The sequence below is a fragment of the Epinephelus moara genome, chromosome 4, assembly GCF_006386435.1.
Source record: "Epinephelus moara isolate mb chromosome 4, YSFRI_EMoa_1.0, whole genome shotgun sequence".
NCBI lineage: Eukaryota > Metazoa > Chordata > Actinopteri > Perciformes > Serranidae > Epinephelus > Epinephelus moara.
The window spans coordinates 31693220-31711925 of record NC_065509.1 but is presented as its reverse complement, the minus strand read 5'-3'; the positions used below and the strand labels follow the sequence as shown (position 1 = coordinate 31711925).

General features: G+C 39.9%; 1 protein-coding gene across 1 annotated transcript; it reads right to left on the bottom strand.

Annotated features, from left to right (window-relative positions):
- Positions 1-1004: 1004 nt before the first annotated feature.
- On the bottom strand, positions 1005-17303 carry maea (macrophage erythroblast attacher, E3 ubiquitin ligase). Its single transcript, XM_050041974.1, has 9 exons — positions 17177-17303; positions 11763-11945; positions 9476-9679; positions 9098-9220; positions 7506-7582; positions 7283-7391; positions 4542-4675; positions 3046-3241; positions 1005-2949 (listed from the first exon to the last, which is right to left on the bottom strand). The coding sequence occupies exons 1-9, from the start codon at positions 17243-17245 to the stop codon at positions 2854-2856; spliced, it is 1191 nt and encodes a 396-aa protein (XP_049897931.1). The 5' UTR covers positions 17246-17303; the 3' UTR covers positions 1005-2853.
- Between the last annotated feature and the right edge of the window lie 1403 nt (positions 17304-18706).

Here is an 18706-nt window from a genome sequence, read left to right as displayed (position 1 = left end):
AAGGTCATCGTGAGTACATGGGTTTCAACTAAAACCACATCCTCAACCAAGAATACAATGAAATGTGGCACCCTGTGTGAATTATATTTAAAAGCTGAGCCACTCCATTTATGATTGTATACAAGACAATGGACACTCATATCAGTATATGGGGCAAAAAGCAGGATTCATCACAGTAAGCAGCAGCAGCTTGGTTAGTGAGAGAGAAGCTGAGGACAATAAAAGCTATTGGTGGACTGGGCAAAAAATCTATAGCTTTAACAGCTGAGTAGCCAATCAATGAGTGTGCAATTAATCATTTAACTCTCTGATAATAAACCAGTGGTTAAAGCAAGTAAAGTTAACTGGTTCCAGCTTCCCAAATTTGAGGATATGCTGCTTTTCTCAATTTTATATCACCGTAATTTAAATATTGTGGCCTTTCAGGTGGAATGAAACAATTTTCAATCACCATTTTCACCATTATCTGACATTTTATAACTGGACAATCAATCCTTTATTGGGCAAAGTGCTAAATAACTAAAGTATTTGTTGCTTGCAGCCCCCTAAAAACTGAATTTCCATGTAAGAGCACACAAAAAACCCTTGGTGGAGGCCGATTCATTGTCTTTGGAGCAAAACCTGATTTGCACCTTGGTGACATCAGCAAATCAAGGTTTAGGTTTACAGATTTTGGCATCAAAGACCACAAAGTCCATTTTCCTGCTAAATCTTGCCATGTCTGCTTAGTTCTTTTATCCTGCTCATGTATTTACATGAAATCCATGCCACAGATACAGTTTATCACCATTTGTAAGCATGCTTTTCACTGCCAGACCAAAAACACGCCCTCACAGACCGTCAGCCTCCATGGAGATGTAGTTTCAGGTGAAAGACACAACACTTGGTCGTATTTCCATGTCAACAGAGATGCAGTGAATTGTTAATCTCGTCACACCTACCGCAGCTTATGGTAATACTGGTGTCAATGCAAAGTATACACCGCAAATAATGAAACACTGAAATCAAAGTTCACTGAAATCTTTATGAGGCATATTGCTCATGAAACAATCCCTTTATCTAATTCTACCAACACAAATACACAGGACAGTCTGTGTCTTTACAGATACAGTTCCAAATCATGTATGGACACAAATGAGGCAACTTTTGGTTTGTCAATAAACAACAAATGGAAGAAATGATCGACCACAAGACTGATCATGGTTAACATAAAACTGCATTTTTTTTGGATTGCTTGGTGTGGGTGTTCAGGGGTGAATGTTTGTGGATTTGTTGTCACTGAAGTCCAGATCTGTGTGCATCTTGTTTCGATCACATTCCTAGTCCATCCAACATCTACAGTAGGTTTTCAAAGTCATAAAAGATGAGTGATGTTTTCAGCTGACCAAAATCTCCCCTTGTGAGTTTGCAAGAAAAGGCAGGATTGTTTAACATTTAGATCCTGCCTCTTTATGTGTTTGTAACTACATGTAGTGTTGATGCAGTTAGTGTACCTTTATGCTACGTTAACGCTGTGGAGTGTTGGTGCTGCTTTGACATACGCAGAGCACAAGACTGAGAAAATATCAGCACAGTCTTTCTCTTTATTATCTTGTTCACTGTTGGAAAAATAGTTATGAAATAAAACTATATGGGCAACGTTGAGTTAACTAAAACCACCATGGGTTTCTTCTTTAAACAGAATAAATGTCACTAAAATGTTCTCTTCCTTTAACCTGAAGTAAAAAAGAGAAATCGGTTGAACAAAAACAAAAACGGCAAACTTAACACACAAGAAAGGAAGACAATTTGTTCAATATTAAAAAAAAAAAATCACATCATAGATGGTTGTCTTGTTTGAATATTGCGTCATTTTCATTATGGTGGTAAATACACCATCATTAATATTGACCGAGTTTGTGAAACTAACAGCGTCCTCAATGATGACCAGCTTGAGGATACTGTGGGCTATATCAGGTTTACAACACCCAAGAAAACACTTGTTCAGGTCACACAGCAATCTTCGTAGAAGGGTAATCTTCCTTGTCGTTACTTGTCCCCAACTCCCCCCCTGAATTTATACATGAGGATGATCAATTCCTATCTAATATTTACATTTGAAAAGGAGCCAGCTGCGGCCCAAATCAGGCTCCGGTTTCACAAACATAGGGGGGATGAAATGCAAAAAGGTGGGCAGCTTAAAAAGGTGGCATTTAACATATATCCCCCCCAAACAACCCACCAAAAAACATGGCTAGAAGACAAAGGATGTTGACAGCATGCATCACAGAATGAGATGCTACCACATGACCAGAAGGCCGGCCATGTTTGTTCTGAAAAAGGCCCAAATTGTACGTGTTAATCTTGTTAATGGAGCGAGTTAACAAAGTCCTGCCACATGTTATTTTAGTAACAAAGGAACACCACTAGTGAAAAGTCAAAGTAACCTCAACAAGTTTTTATTCGTTGTAATAAAATCAAATAACTACCTAGCAGTTTTTCACCCCCTCAGTCCTTCTCTGTAGTCTCTACACTTCCGAGTGAGGGCCTGTACGATAATGACAATGCTGATAGTCCATGTGCTTGAATGGATCAGATCAATCAACTTCTTGTTCTCTAGCCACATCTAAACCAGTCTGAAAGGAGAGGATCCCAGTTTCTGTGTGATAAAATGATAGGGGAAGGGAACTGGCAGACTTGATCTGATCATGTACTGGGAGAGGGGGGTTGTGGAAAATGTCGGGTGTGTCTGTGGTGGGGGAGAAGGGCACTGGATCACAGCTCCACAGGTGGCTCTCCGAGTAGGCCGGGTCACAGGTGATGAATGACGGCCGTATTCGATCATGTTGATACTCAGACGGACTATCTGAGTGATCACATGATGTAGACTTTCTCAGCCTGAGAGAAGTTGAAGACTTCTTTGGTTCTGGGACACACCACTTTGTCATCTTGGCGGATGGACAGAAGGGACTGGAGGAGAAAATGAGCAGAGGAGGATCAATTAGAAAAACTACCATTTATTTGACAAACACCTTAAGCTCATAATCCCTGCAACAGTGTACTCACATTGTAGCCGTACACATATCCATTAGGCAGCATCATTGGAGGGTTGTTTTCATTCATGACCTCCCCAGAGATCTTACAGACTAGTCTGGAGTTGGCGCAGTGGGCCATGGGTAGCGGCTGGGCCAACTTGTTAAGGGATTTACTGCACACTGGGCAGTCTGGGTTCTTAGAGGTACCATCCTCCTTGTAGCACTGACTGGAACGGGCGAGGAAGTCAAGGAAAATGAGTGAAATCTTTTTTTTTAATATACAACGTGGTTATGAGTCTCACAGCTGACAGCATCAGTGGAAAGAATAATACACTCACTCTAAGCTTTTTTCCCCACTTACATGAGACAGACGAAGCAAAAAGAAGAGAGGGGAAAGATACGTACGATCAAGGCCTCTTTTGGTAGACTAAGCTAACTGCAGCCACGTATACAGACAAGTGAGATACAAGAGCACTCCCTTATTTTGTTTTGTTGTTTAAATCTTATGTCAGTATAATGGCTGCTGGTGTCCAGATTGTGCAGCAAAGCCCAAGTTTAAAAAAAAAAAAAAGTTTAAAAATATGACACATTTTGTTGCATTCTGGCCATGGTTTCTAGCTCTGGCAAAAGCAAATAATTATTTAAGGAGTGCTATCTGTCCTTAGTTGTTTAATTTATCCAACTATATTAGAAGTAAAATAACAACTATCTGCACTTATTATCTTCATCAACTTTAATGCCAACCACAATCTACATCAGTCAGTAAAGAAAAAAGCTAAAATTCTTGTCGGTTTCCCATTAACATCTTTTACTCGCAAAGGTTTTATGGCACTTAAAATGACGATTATAGTTTGAGGAGCTCAACCCTAAAACAGAGAGTTGAGGAAAGGCCACAGTCTAATAATAAATTACACAAAGACGTTAAAAAGTACTGACAAAACAACTGGTAACATCAAGCTTTAAATACTACAATCTTCGATTATTTAGCCCCCCAGCCCAGTTAATACTGAGTTTCGGTAGCCGTCCCTACAGAGAAATAAGTGTATGTTAAATAAATTGGTGCATACTGTATACAAGTGCCAGAGGCTGGAACAAGCGTTAATGTCTGAACAATGAGCATCTCTCTCCCTTGCAATTTAGTTACATACAAAGCAGAAAGCAGAAATGCAGTGGCAGAGTCTACAGAAACTGACCAACTGGAAGTCATGTAGCTTGATGCATTGTGGTGGCCTTCATGAGGATCTGATTCTTTGCCTTTTTTTTTTTAAATTTTTTTACTCGCACTATTTGAAGCTAATAATCCATGTAAAATACTTTTTTTCCTTTGTAGTACAAACAAACAGACTTTGATGAAACAAATAACTCACTTTTGACCGAAATACATCTGTAGACGAACCCCTGCAGTTTCCTCCAACTAGTTTTATTCACAATTAAAAAAATTCTACAAAAACTTAGAAAGTCTGGCTGTGGAGATAAAAACAAAGGTCAGGAGCAACTCATAATTGTAAACACAGTATGGTAGGATACGGTGTCTTGATGGCAGACAGACCAGCCTGTAGAGTGATAGTGAAGACAGAGTTGTTCCCCAGCTGATGCAGTCTGTAATTGTCATATCGAAACTGCTGGATCAGCATCTTCCAGCGGGCTGGATCCAACAGATCCTGGTGGTTTAGAAAAAACAAGAGACAGAGCAGAGTGTTTTACAGTTACAGTCTCCTCAACACCCACTAATTTCTGGTTCTGAGAATGCACATACAGCGAGGAGCAGACCACAGTCACCCAACTTGCCCTACAACGTGCTATTTTGTTTCCTACACAAACCATGTTTACTCCACAAACATATTTGACTACATTACAGTCACTGGGGTGATGTAAACTGCAACACACAGCAGGCGGTAGCCAAGTAATCAATGTCATGTCACCAGGATGTTCCAATCCCAGGGGCAAATTGTAACACGCACGCTCTGCCGTTGTGTGTTGCCCTTGAGAGGTTGTTTCACCAGTCCTCCGGAAATGACACCATCAGGGTATTGTCATTTCCCTCTGAGACTTGTGTGTAATGTTTGAAAACATCATAATGAAGTGATAAAAACAATGAAGGTGAGGATGTTTTGACAACAAATATGGTGCGCTTGAGGACCGCTGGGAAACCTGATTTTAACAACCTCAATAACTCCAGATCTCAAGTCCATATATGGACAGACGTTTGTTTGAGCAAACGGTGATCCCCTTTCCTTCCCAATGTGTTTTCATCACAGAGACATTCGACAATCTGAGTGCATTTTCTAAATTAAGTTACAGTTGCAGTTAAATCATTTTTGTTGGGCTGTAAGCTGTGATGGTAATGTAATCAAGTAGGCTGACTTTATTAATACAGTGGAAACAGCAAATAGTTAACAATGACAGTGATCAATCTGTAAGGGTGTTTGCAGACCTGGAGTTGTCTTGCTTTGGTCTCAATCAGGGACCAATTTTGTTACAAAGCTGCATAATTGCCTAGAGTTGGTTTGTGTTCTCACGGCAGCATTTACAAGTGGACCAGATCAAATGCCTACACGAGAAAGCTGCTCTTGATTGGTCAGAATTTCCATGTGGGAAAAATCCAGGAAGTAAACCAAACGTTGAAGAAGAGTACACTTGCAAGATAAATGTGTGGAGGGACAACTACGCAGGTTGATTTTAGCGCTGCTCATCGTGGACTATATTGCTGTCATTATTCATTTTCGTCAAACCATACAGTTTGAAAACGAGGCGCGGCTCCAACTAGAAAACAATGTTTTGATGCATCGATGTGCTGAATGTGCATATTAAGGCAGTACAGGAGGAGGTGCACATTAATAATCCTCCAGGACTGTAACATGCTCATGTTTAACCCAAACAATGTGTCATGTGACTGCAGTTGGTTCAGATCCAGGTCGGAAGGGGGCAAAGGAACTTGAGTTCGACTGAACCAAACCAAACAGGGCAGGTGTGAAAGCACCCTTACATGGATCAAAAAGCTTGGGACATAATTGTTCCTATACAAATGCTGTTTTAATAATTCACTTACAGTAATCAACCAGTCCACTTACAGTATTTTATATATGCAAACATATGGAAAAACAATTTAAAGCTACAGCAATTCTATTCTTTTTTTATACTCCCATTACCCTTTGTGTCGTAATAACCCATCTGTTTCCAGCTAGCCACCTAAGACTGGTGCTGCGTGCACAATGAAATCATGACGCGAGAAAGTAATTTTCTCTCAATAAAAAATAAAGTGTCCTCGAAGTTTATGGCTGCTAGTGATGGAAACAGCACCTGTCATTGAAGCAACCCTCATTATGTGTTTTGATAATGCCCAGTTATGTAATAAAACAGCTTTACTGCATTTTGAAATACTCAATAAAAAATCAATAAATACTGAGCTGTCTGTTTCATTACTTTAGATTCATGGAGCAAAAACACATGTACTGATGTCAAATAAGACAAAAAAAAAAAAAAATCAATTAAAAGAATCCATTTCTAGTGATCAATTTGACCCTGACGTGATCACCGTAAGAGGTATAGAGATATAACTATGTTTTCCCACTGGTGTAATGTAAGGGGAAGGGGGGACATTTGTTACAAAGATGTACCGATTACTGATCATGAATTTAACATTGAAAAAAGTAACTGTGATGATAATTTAGCCATAAAATGAGCAGCCGTACAAACATTGGCAGTGATCAGACACTCTCAGTTCTGCCACAAGAAGCTGGCAAAAATGTGGCCACACTGGTTTGGCTCCGTCCATCTTCTCTGCTTGCAGAAATGCTTTTTGGAGCAAAGCACTGTTGTTGTGGTGCCATGATACAACTCTGTTACTCAAAGGAGTTTTAAATGGAAGTTTAAAAATAACAACACTGCTACTGAGAGCAGCTACTCCAGGACGAGTTTCAAGCAGCTCAGGAGGGAACTAAATTTATTTTACAGAAGGTGACAAACGCCCTCTAGTGGCTGGTCTGTTGCTCTACAACTGTCTTTGCTTTACATCTCTATTTCAGTGGTTATTCTCATTAATAACAAGCATGTTATGTTCATGATTTATTCACAGATAATATTCTGTGTTCATCATGATGAGTGTATATCTTGGTTTTGGCATTGCCATGTGAAGTTTTGTGTGAATTGCTTACAAAATATTGGAAACCCAGATGAGTATACCATAATATACATGTGTTTGAAACGAGTCTGATCAAATAAAATGCCATTAATATACACATCTGTACCCAGAAATTCTTTAGGTTTACCTTGTATGGGGAGATATGTGTATCTGATGGGAAGGCCAGCATGCCCATCACCTGCCGGACCTCATCCAGCTGTCCACCCTCCGCTTGGCTGAAGTGCTTCCTTGCATGTCTGAGAAACACAGAGACACATGAACAAGATCAGTAGGTGATACGATGTTAGTGGCTTCTGTAATGGTTAAAACGCAGAAGTTGCAGTTAGTGTGTACATTTGTGCAGGGGTTACCTGACTGCATCCATGCGTTTGTTTTGTCTGATGAGTTCAATGAACTCCTGGATTCTCAGACTGAACTCCAGACAGCTCTGCCACAGAAACAGACAAACGAAGTCAGTAACTTTAAACCACTGAAGAGCTGCAAAATCCTCACAGTCTCCATTTGCCCTTCAAGGACCTTGAGAACAGACAGGAAACAGATCTCTTTCATACTACTCCTGCAGTGCTGGTAGATTCTCAAGATGCCTTTCAATATTTTATCACCCAAATGGATTTTTGGAACAGAAAAAAACACACATATCCCACCACTTTGGCTAGTAGAGTTTATTAATAACAGTTGGAACTAAAATTTACCTGCATTCAGCAGTGAGCTGGAGCTACAACAGACCAAATTTCACAAGTGCTCTCATGAGAATTAAATCATAGACATTTCGCCTAGCACTAGCATCCCAAATTTTAACTAACACTATGAATATTCTGCCATCTATGGAGTACAAGGTTGACTTACAGTAAATAGTAACAGCTAACTGGGAAGCTTATTATGCCTTGGTGGAGGTCTACGCTCTACTGAGTACTTGTCTGGTTTAATAGGATAATCTCAGGATTAACTTGTAACTTGCTGCCACTGCCAAAAGGGCAAAACACACAGGAAGAGTAATTAAATCTTAACAGGGCAGTGTTACACTGCGGACACTTGGTTAGAAAGAGTAGATATATGCTACACAGAAAACCAATAAGCATTTGGCCACTTCTGCCTGCCTGATATGCTTCAGCTCAACTGGTGAAGTTATTGTTACTATTATTATTATTTTGTATATTTGTTATGAGCATGGCTTTTGTCATTTGTCAGGCCTCTAAGGGACAGTTCCCTCAAAATCAAAAATACACATTTGTCCTCTTACCTTTGGTGCCATTTATTTATCTAGACTGATTTGGTGTGAGTTGCAGAGTGTTGAAGATATCAGCCATAGAGATGTTTATCTTCTCTTAAATATAATAGAAACCGACTTGCGTTGGTCAAAGCGCCAAAAACATGCATATGAAAAAATTGCTGTTGCAATGTAGAAACGATTTTCTTTCTACCAAACTAAACCTGCCAACCGTATCACCGTGCAGAAGGAAGCCTGCATCTACTCCGAGCTCACCTAGCACCACTGAGCTTGCAAACGTTATAGCTCAGCCAAGGAGGATGACTTTAATGTTTACACCTCAGGCTGTCATGAGAATGAGCCTCTCGTCCATGAGTAGTTGCATGCTTGCTCATGCGCAGTGACACAGTTGGCGAATATAGTTTCTATGAAAGTGCTCACAACAACGACTGTAGATCATCTTGAGTAACCAGGTCATGATTTCTGGAAAGAGACATTGCTGTTGAGTTTTACAAATGTATGTTTTGACACTTTGAGCACCACAAGCTGAGTGACTTCTAGTTCCTTTATGTTTGAGAGAAAGCGCACATCTCTACTGCAGATATCTCCAACACCTTCGCAAGTCAGCCCTAACAATCTGATTGAAAACCACACAACAGGTAAGAGGATTTGGAGGTGAACTGTCCCTTTAACTTGGATTTGTGAGGTCAAATCTGACTCTTGTAAATGACCTACCTTCATCTTGCGGAGGCGGGACTTATTGTCATGGCACCAGGCTAGGCAAGTGGCTGTCTCCTGCCTCTCCAGAGACTCCTCCACCTCCTTAGCTGTGAGGAACATCTCAATGTTGACCAGATCCTAAACACACAGGTGAGTGGATGTGTTAATAATGTAGAAGAAGGGCATCCGAAAAAAACCAAAAGGTAAGCACAGTGGTGAACAAAAGATCAGATTCAGAAACAATCAAATGAATTCACTTATTAAAATCCTGTTACAGTTGTCAGGGTGACTGAGGTCACAACACACACATACATAATAAATGCGTCTTAAGTTACACTGACAGTATGAATGACCTTGAATGACACAACGGAGCATTCACACACAGACAGTTACCTCTATACCGCTCTGTCTGGCCAGTTTAACAGCTGTGTTGTAGTAGCCGCAGCGCAGCAGATGCTCCACCATCATTCGGTCCATGCGTTTCTTCTTCCACAGGTTGACTGAGGCCGGCTGGTCGCTGCTGTGCTCCTTCAAGTGCTCAATGCGACGCTTACACAGCTTGGCACTCTCATCTTCTGCTTGGATGGACTCGGCAGCCTGTGGGATGTAAAAACATGTAAGATATTTACAAAAAGCTCAATATGCATCATGTAAAACAGAAACAAGTTCAAATTCATGGCCATTCAATTGTTAGATTTCCTAAAAGAAGGAGCAAGTTTGTTTTTTGAACAGAAAACACTGAACTTATTATAAACCTGTTGTGCTACTGATTACCGCAAACTGATATTTTAGTCTGAGCCTCACACTGAAGCCAAACCACAAGGACTTTCAAACCTTGAACACTGTTCAAAACAGGCCAGCTGCTTCCTGTTCTGTAGATAAACTCTTATGTGATGGAGGTCAGTTGAAGCCAAGGGATCACACAAATCTAAAAATGTATCCCCACAGCTGTATGTTACATTTATATCAGAAAATTTTGTTTGAAGTGACAGCAGTGAACAGTGAAGAGTCTTTCATCCTACAACACGTTTACATTCCTCTGTGCACTGTTGCGCGAAATTTCCAAATAAAACTGAATTACTTTGTTTTTATTTAATACGACATCTCTGGCTTATGATCCTTTTTAAGCCTTGAAATAAACTCTCACTTTAAGATTTCATTCTTGACTTTTGTGCCACTTTTCTTCTACACCAGCTGGACCGGATTTGGCTCAACATATTTGGGAGGGAAATGACTCCAACGGCCCGAGCACAGCAGTGTAGTGTAGTGTCTAGTGTAACCTTGCCTTCAACTCAGTGAGTACTGAGTTCTTATGTACCTGCTGAACAACACGTTGGCACAGAGGGAAAAACAAACTGCAGAGTGTGTTTTGATCACTTGTTTTCTGTTGCTTTTGAAAGGTCTGATAGAAGAACGGGCCAGGCAGCATTCCACCGCCGACAAACACAATCCACCAAGGCCACAGTTATACCAGTAGAAAGAAACCACGGCCACAAAAGGTGCTTTTGTTAACAGGGGTGAGTAATGTGGCTTTTAACAGTTGGCTCTAGCTGAAGGGAGATCTTGTTCATAGATGAAAAACTGCTGGTACCAGGGTCAATACCACTGCTTGTATTCTTTTTAAACTACTAAGGACTTAGTGAACGTAGAGTTTTCCCTTTTTAAAGAGAAAGTATATGTACAGTATTTGTGTTTTTCCAAGCTTCTAAATGGGTCGCCATGTAAGATGATTTCTTGGTCTTATGCACACTAACAGAACAGAAATAATACATTTCTTTTCTGCTATATCTCCATCCATCCAAGGCCAGATTTAGAAAATAACCTCCAAAGTGGTTACAATTAAAAAACCTGTCCCTGAAGTGTAGTATCAACAGAGACAACAGTACAAACACAGACATAATAATGGCGATAAACCTTCCACAAACATAGCTGGCATAGCTGCACTTGCAACCAATTTTGGGCATATTCTCTGTTGAGTCTGATCCTCTCTGTAATCAATATTTCGTACAAGAGCAGCCCTCTGAAAACTGAAATAATCGAGGCAAAGTGAGTTAATTAGTTAGAAATTAAAACCCCAAAACAAGCGATCACACTGAAAGAGTCAGAGGCAAAATACCTGTGATTAAGCACATCAGCACACAGAGGGTAACTGCCTGTATTATTCTCAAGTGTCAGTCATCTAACTGTCAACCATAATTAACTCAAAGAGAAATGATCAGACTGATCTGAAAACACTGCTAATGACATCAAACTTTCAAGCCTTTGGTGTGCAGGTGGCCCTTTGGAAGTTTTACATCCCAGTCCTTGTGCAAAATTGACCATCGTGGCAGCGCCTTAGCCAGTCTGGAGGGACATTAACTAACCAGAGAGTGCATGTTGTCGTACATACATTAGATGTTTTCATGTGCGTACCCAAATATCTTGGGAAGGAAGAGGAAAGGGGAGCGAGACGCGTCTGGATACAGGCGAGAGATGTGAGCAGATTATCATAGTTTCTAAATGTGCAGTGCAGAGATGATCCAGATGTGTATAACGTGGACCTGCCCTACAGAGAAAAATCCACATCATCACAGCCTTGTGTACAACAAAAATCTATACATACAAAACACTCCTTAATGACAATAGAAAGGAAACTGCTGCCTTAAAGTGTGCGTTTGTGTATATCATCTGTATCCCTCACCTTCCTCTTCAGGGCACTGAGCTTCTCCACCACACCATCCAGCAGTGACACCACGGAGTCGACCACTGGGAAGCTGCTCAGCGTCTTCTCCAGCTCTGCGACAACCATCGTCACGTGACTCGTCTCCCGGTCGATGTTCTTCTGAGCTGCCCTGAAGCGTTTGTTCAGAGTCTCGTACGGCACCTGCAACGGCAACGCCACGGGTTGTTTACCTCAGAGTATCAGACATTCAGGTGTAGCAGTGGCAGAGAGCAACAATGCAGCTCAGTACAACATCTCAAAGCATCATTAGTGAACAAACACATATGAAAACGACCTCGAACTCATTAACGTTTGGATTGTGGGTTTTTTAAATAGCTGAGCTGTAATGGATCTTGTACAAAACAAAACAGTACTGTTGTGCTATACTTATTGCTTGGGTTACTCTGTAGAAACAGAATGTTTTGCATCAATATCCTGTCTCGTAGGGACAACAGAGACTGCCATACACACAAACAATCATATATAAACTAGGAATGAACAATCTATGCGAATAAATACTGAGAAACTTCTCTTCATTACGACAAAATTTCTTTCCCAATATGTAAAATAACCTTTTCTCCTGCTGTTAATGTTTCTTTCAAAACTGTCACCAGCAGCTGGAATGAGGTTAGCACTATCAGCACTGTGAAGTGTCGTCTCGCAGCCTAATTTCATGACATTTCTGCAGTAAGAACTCCTCAACAGAAACAAATTAAAGCAGGAAGCAGATAACTGGCCCCTACTTCTACAGACTGCAAAAAACTCTTTCTTGCTACTGCTATGTACAGAATATTTGATCATTCCTACATTTAATTACACATGCATTCTTATTTGTACTGTACTAACTAGAATCAACAAGATCCACTTATTCCCTACAAAGTTCCTGTTTTAAGTTTTCCTAATACTTTATGTAACAATATCTTAATAATGAGGCTTTTGATGTGTTTATTATCATTTCATTGTTGGCCTTACAACTGACTTTAAAATGGAAGAATTTGTTTTCCACAGCCTTTTACAGTTTATGGCCAAAACTAGGGCTGAACGATATGAAAAAAAATTAAATACCACGGTATTCGTGACCAAATATCTCTACATCAATATTGCTGCAATATTGTGGGGTTGACTGTTGTTGCTTTCATAAAATATTTACACAATGTTCGATAAATAATAATCAGTAATATGGATAAAAGGACAAAGTGGGAAAGGGCAAAGAATAGACCAGCTAGAAGAGGCTGCTGAGTTCAGAAAATGACATCACTCTACTGTAATGCAGCTTTTAAAGCCAGGAAAAGACAACACTTATGATTTTACAATATCCAAAATCTCAGGCGATATCTAGTCTATATCAATATAATATCGCTCTACTACCCAGCCCTAAACAAAACTACAATATTATATAAAGAAGCTTCTCTTTTGTGTCACCATTACAAGCCAACATGGTTATCTTCTCCACATGAACTGTGCAAAGTCAATTTAAACAAAGCTAATAATATAATATAAAACTTTATTTATCTCAAGGGAAATTTCTGTACAGCAGTTGCAATACAAAGAGAGAGGAGGGTAGATACAAACGGTGCAAATGTACAAAAAACTGAATAACAGTATGGGTGATAAATATGGTAGGGTTGCGTATACCATATGTATTTTATATATATGTTTGTACACTATTTAGACTGAGGTAGTTAGCGTAAAGAGTTCAAGAGTGCATGATGGCACAGACTGACTGTTCATGATTAGGTCTATAATATTTCTTTTAATGTCCCATTACTGCACAGTACATCCCTACATGCTGAATGCTATGCTGAATATTAATCTATCACAACAGATAAATCTCACCTTGACCACAGTGAGGGAAGAAAAGCTCTGTATTCAACGAGATCTAAAGACTATTATCCCTGATCAAAGCAAACAGCGCAGTGTTCCCCCCCCTTGTACTACAATGCAAGATGTCTCCGCAGATACCTGTGAACCAGATTCATTTGACCGTTGTGGTTCCTTCTCTAAGATACTGCATATAAAACAAGACGAGAGCTTTGATCCATTACGAGGATTTTCTTCTCCTCAGTTAAAGCCAAGTTAATTTCACAGGTCACTAACATTGGACAGGAAGAGGATACAATAAAGAATGTTGCTGCTCTGCAGGAATTATTATTGTTATTAATCGAATCTATCAGCTCTAATTTTGCCATATTAAAGCCCAGAAGGAGAGCCTTTAATTCAGATATTTAATTGCACCACAGAGCAGTTTTGTATGCACTAGTAAATATTCATTAGTGTCCTGCTGACAGAAACAGAGGGCTTATTCTGCTTAGGCATGTGTATGGCCACTGTATGTGAGGGAAGAGGTGGAGAAGGCATTGGCTTTACATCAGTCTCCACCATGTTTTTTCCCCCGCGAGGTCTACATCAAGATCAGGGTTGGCCACTGATACATTCTACTGGTCAGTGTTTGTCCAGCAAATATTGATTTTTAGTGACACACTTGGCCACGGATCAACACATTACTTGAGGGGGTCGTGAAATGGAGGCTCCAGTAGCCAGATCCAGCAGATGGTGATGATTACACTAAGATGTAGAGAAAGACAAATCGATTCATAAAATATGCATAAAGCTTCCAGTGTATGCAAACAAGCAAGGTTGAGCGGAATAATGCTGCAGAACTAAAGACCATAGAGATTATGTCAATAATTTTATCAATAAGTCGTTTCTCAAATAGATTCTGAACAATATGTACAACATCTCCACAACATAAAACATTGATGTGTATAATATAACAATCTGGGGCTTTAGCCTTTACAAGAAAGTTTAACAGGAGACAGAAAACACAAATAAGTGAACATGATTTCTTTTTATTATGATTCTCCTGTACAGTTTGATAAAATACAACTATTCTTTAATATGACTGGCTACTCTTTTACAGGGTGTCTACAGGTTTCAGACAAGGCTGCACAATTATTCAAAATATTATCAAAATTGCAATATGGCCGAGTGCAATATCCAGATACAGAGAAACCCCTGCCTACAAATCATATTCCAGACACAAGGGGACATTCTTCTTTGGTTCAAACCCCAGCAAAAATCCCATCCGGGTCATTTTTTAAAATATTTTTCTCAGGGAAAATGAAATGCATAAATTACCATTTTCACTAAAAGCACAACGCATATCGCAGTCGCATTATCTGTTAAAGCAATATCTTTTTTTTTTGACATATAGTGCAGACCTGTTATCAGACACTTAAATCAAAGGATCAATTAAATTTAAGTCAGGTTTTTCTGACAAATCATATCTTATTCAATCATTGCAGGTAAGTATAAATCTAAGTAGAAGTGAGTTAGGTTAACCTACATTTTGCCAACAGGTAAGCGTGAATATACAGTAAAAAGACAGTGTTAGGTTAAGTAGATTTGTAAAATCAGAAATGTGGACTTTCACACAGAGGAGCCTGATTCATTTTGACAAAAAGAAATTACAGCCTAATATCTATCAAACTGAATCTAATTCATTTTAATACTTTTAAAGGACCAGCAGATGCCCTATTTTACACACAACCTTGATTTACTTGACAGCTTACATGTAAATCAGTCATGAACACACTTCAGACAGCCATTATATACACCAGGCAGACACTGTGTGAGTGGTTGTCTGTCATGATTTGTTGGGAGGCGGCTCATTGTGAGAGACATCCACCAGCACACGCCAAGCAGCGCACATTAATCATTTATGATAATCAGGATCACTATAATCATTAAATGGCTTGAGCAGGCTAATTTTAGTGAGGCTGAATGATGATTTTGTCTTACCTTGAATACAGACACATTCTCTCAAATATGCAGCATTACAATGTCATTTCACTGTGATGGGCCTGTATCTACAGCACACAGATTAACAAACCACTGGTCACAAAGTCTAGCCATTTATGCATGTTAATATATACATTAGGTTAACCATTTTCTTTTGAGAGTGCTTGTGGCAAACCTTAAACTGCTCTGGATGAAAATATTCATAAACATTAACAAGGACATAATATCCACCACATAGTATATTTTGTTGGTAATGCAGATCCCTCTGTGCCACATTAATTCTGCTTAATATAGCTCCAAATGTATTCAACACAGCACCCCCCCAGCAGTAGACTCCCATTTGATGCCAATTATAACCATCACTCCTGTCTTAAAATGGTGCCCATCATCCTTACTGCAGCATCCAAGCAAAGACAGACATATCCCTACACCACAGCCATGCTCTCCTGAACACACAGACGACTTAACATCGCCAACCACACGTTATATCCATCATGACAACGCCATGCCATTAGTTACCACACAAAAGCTGTCATTACATTGCTACTCACAAACGTGCTTTAATACGACGACGCTTTCTGTCTTGCTGTGTGAAGGCGGCTGAACACAGGAGCAGCCCGGGCTTGTTTCAGCTCGTCTTTTAGCAGTGGTGTCGCAGTAACGTTATGTGGAATGGAGGAACAGTGCGTGTGTGCGGCAGCAGGCTGTGATTTCTCTCGCTGGCCATTTTGAAGTGCAGAGAGGCAGCAGCAATCTGATGACACTGCGCTAACTCGCAGGGCTGATTCTCTGCCTGACAGCGTTGCGTTACGGGCTCTCCCCCTGTGATTTCAACCGATCCATCTTGCAGCCTGCTACAATTTGCATGCCCGACGTTACGTTATCCGGTAGGCTACCCATCTTTTGTGACGATAAAAGTGGCTAATGCTGGTTTCACCACAGCAAACTGGCTAGCAGGCCAATCACGCCTGTAAGCCATTTCTTTGACGCCGTGGCTGGTTGTTAAACGGATGAGCAGCCACGTTGTTACATGTCTGCCTGTGGTGATATTTATTAAACGCCTATATCATCCTTTAACTGAATTAAACCAACAAACGGTTAGGTATCCAGGTTAGCACGGCCGTTAAAGTCGTTCACACACGTTAACCACACAGCTAGCGACCGTTAAATTAACGTTACGTTAGCTAACATATGCAGCATTAACTGACAGGTCACAACTCATGTCAAAGGATCGTATTGTGAAAAACAACAGGGTTAAAGTGAAGCTAACAGCTCTGAGGCCCTCGACACACTTGACGTGAATAATATGGACTCATAAAAGGCAGCAGACACCCAGCTAGCTAGCCAACTGCTATTGTTACATATCGAAATACTTCATCGTTGCCGTCGCTTTTAAAACACAGGTAGTTAGTGGACGCTGCTACCTGGCTAAGCTAGTCCAGCTAACGTTAGCCTCCCTGTCAAGTTCGCTGCTCTCGCTATCAAATGGACTAAAAATCCACATTTTCCAAACAGCGTCAAACACGTCGTGTATTTTACACGCACCAGAATCGCGAGGCTATTGATATATGGCAGTTTGAGCTTTTGTTTACCTTCAGGGTGGGATATTCTTGGACTTTGAGAGCCATGGACAGTTGAGATGCTGTCTCTTGCACCGCCATCTTGGTTTTGTGGTTTTCTTGTGGTTGTTTGTGTTTTTTTTTCCGAACAGCTCAGAATGGCCTCGGTGCTCACTACCGCCATCTGCTGGGACGGTGTCACACCTGCCTCTATGTCAGGAGCTCTGTGTGGTGGCTGCAAACACAAAGTCATATACAGCATATTATTTACATACAGTCACTATGAGGCTATTGCAGACAAAATAATATCACCACAAGATACTATAGGCCACTGTCACTTTACCTTTATATAGGCTACTTTACTATTTTACAAACTGTTTACTCCTCTGTGTATTTATTACTCATAAAGCTTAAACATTTGTTTCATTCCTGTTTAGTTTTATTCATTTGCATACCACAAAATTTGTATTTATCATATTTTATTTATGTTTTTACTTTAACTTTCACTGTTTTACGATAGATAGATGGATATACTTTGTTGTCATTCAAATCCACACAGTCAACAGTGCACATAAGAATGAAATTTCATTGCATTTGTCTCACTGAATAAAGTATGGATAAAACTATACTTCAGCAGCAAAAGTGCTAGTGCAAATAATAAATATAAAAATGCACATATGCTTCAACTAATACAAGTCCATCAAGCTCAGACCAGAGATCAGTGAGAGTGTGAGAAGGGGGTTATCGACTGAGTTTTGAGTTGCAAAACCTGGCTGTTGTGCTCCTGATGGTGCAGTACCTCTTGCCAGAGGCCAGCAGGGAGAACAGTCCATGGTGACCATTCTCTCCATGAGCCAAGAAGGGTGCCGCCATCTTGTATTTATGTCGTAGTGTTGGGAAGGTTACTTTTGATATGCAGTAGAGATTATTTGTAGCCCTGTTAAAAATCTAAAAAGTAATGTAACTATTTTAATAACTTCATTGTAGTTATGTAACATCTTACATTTGATTACCTTTTGATTACTTTGATGTCCAGAAGTAGGTAATGCCAAAATAAGCCGTTTCTACACAGCGAAAAGATGCAAAGAACAGAATGAATATTATATTCTACATATTAACTTTTTACTGAAAAGAATATATTCAGCTGTAACCCATTTGTAATCACCATCGTTTTGACTATTTAATGTGATTTAATTGTTCATTTTTTCCCCCGGTAAGTGTGGCTGATTACATTTATTTTGTAATTTAATTACATGTAACTAGATACATGCAACTAGTTCATCCCCAACACGTGTAATTTACTTTCTTATCTTACTATGTCATGACGAAAACTCTGTCTGTGTGTCTATTCCATGTTTTTCTCCTCACTGACTTGATCAGTCCATGTGAAATTTGGCACAGTGGTAGAGGGTCATGGGAGGATGCGAATGAAGCAATATTACATCAATTGGCCAAAAGGGGGCGCTATAGCAACCGATTGAAATGGCAAACTTTGAATATCTCATACATATCTCATGCCCCGTATGTCGTAGAGACATGAAACTTTGCACAGAGATGCCTCTC

What these genes read in the sequence shown, in the direction of transcription:
- maea (XM_050041974.1), bottom strand. Translation starts at nt 17,245, where the DNA reads ATGGCGGTGCAAGAGACAGCATCTCAACTGTCCATGGCTCTCAAAGTC. An exon ending in CACATATCTCCCCATACAAG is followed by an intron (nt 4,676 to 7,282) that starts GTAAACCTAAAG and finishes CTAAACCACCAG; the next exon opens with GATCTGTTGGATCCAGCCCG. An exon ending in GATATGTGTACGGCTACAAT is followed by an intron (nt 2,950 to 3,045) that starts GTGAGTACACTG and finishes TTTCTCCTCCAG; the next exon opens with TCCCTTCTGTCCATCCGCCA.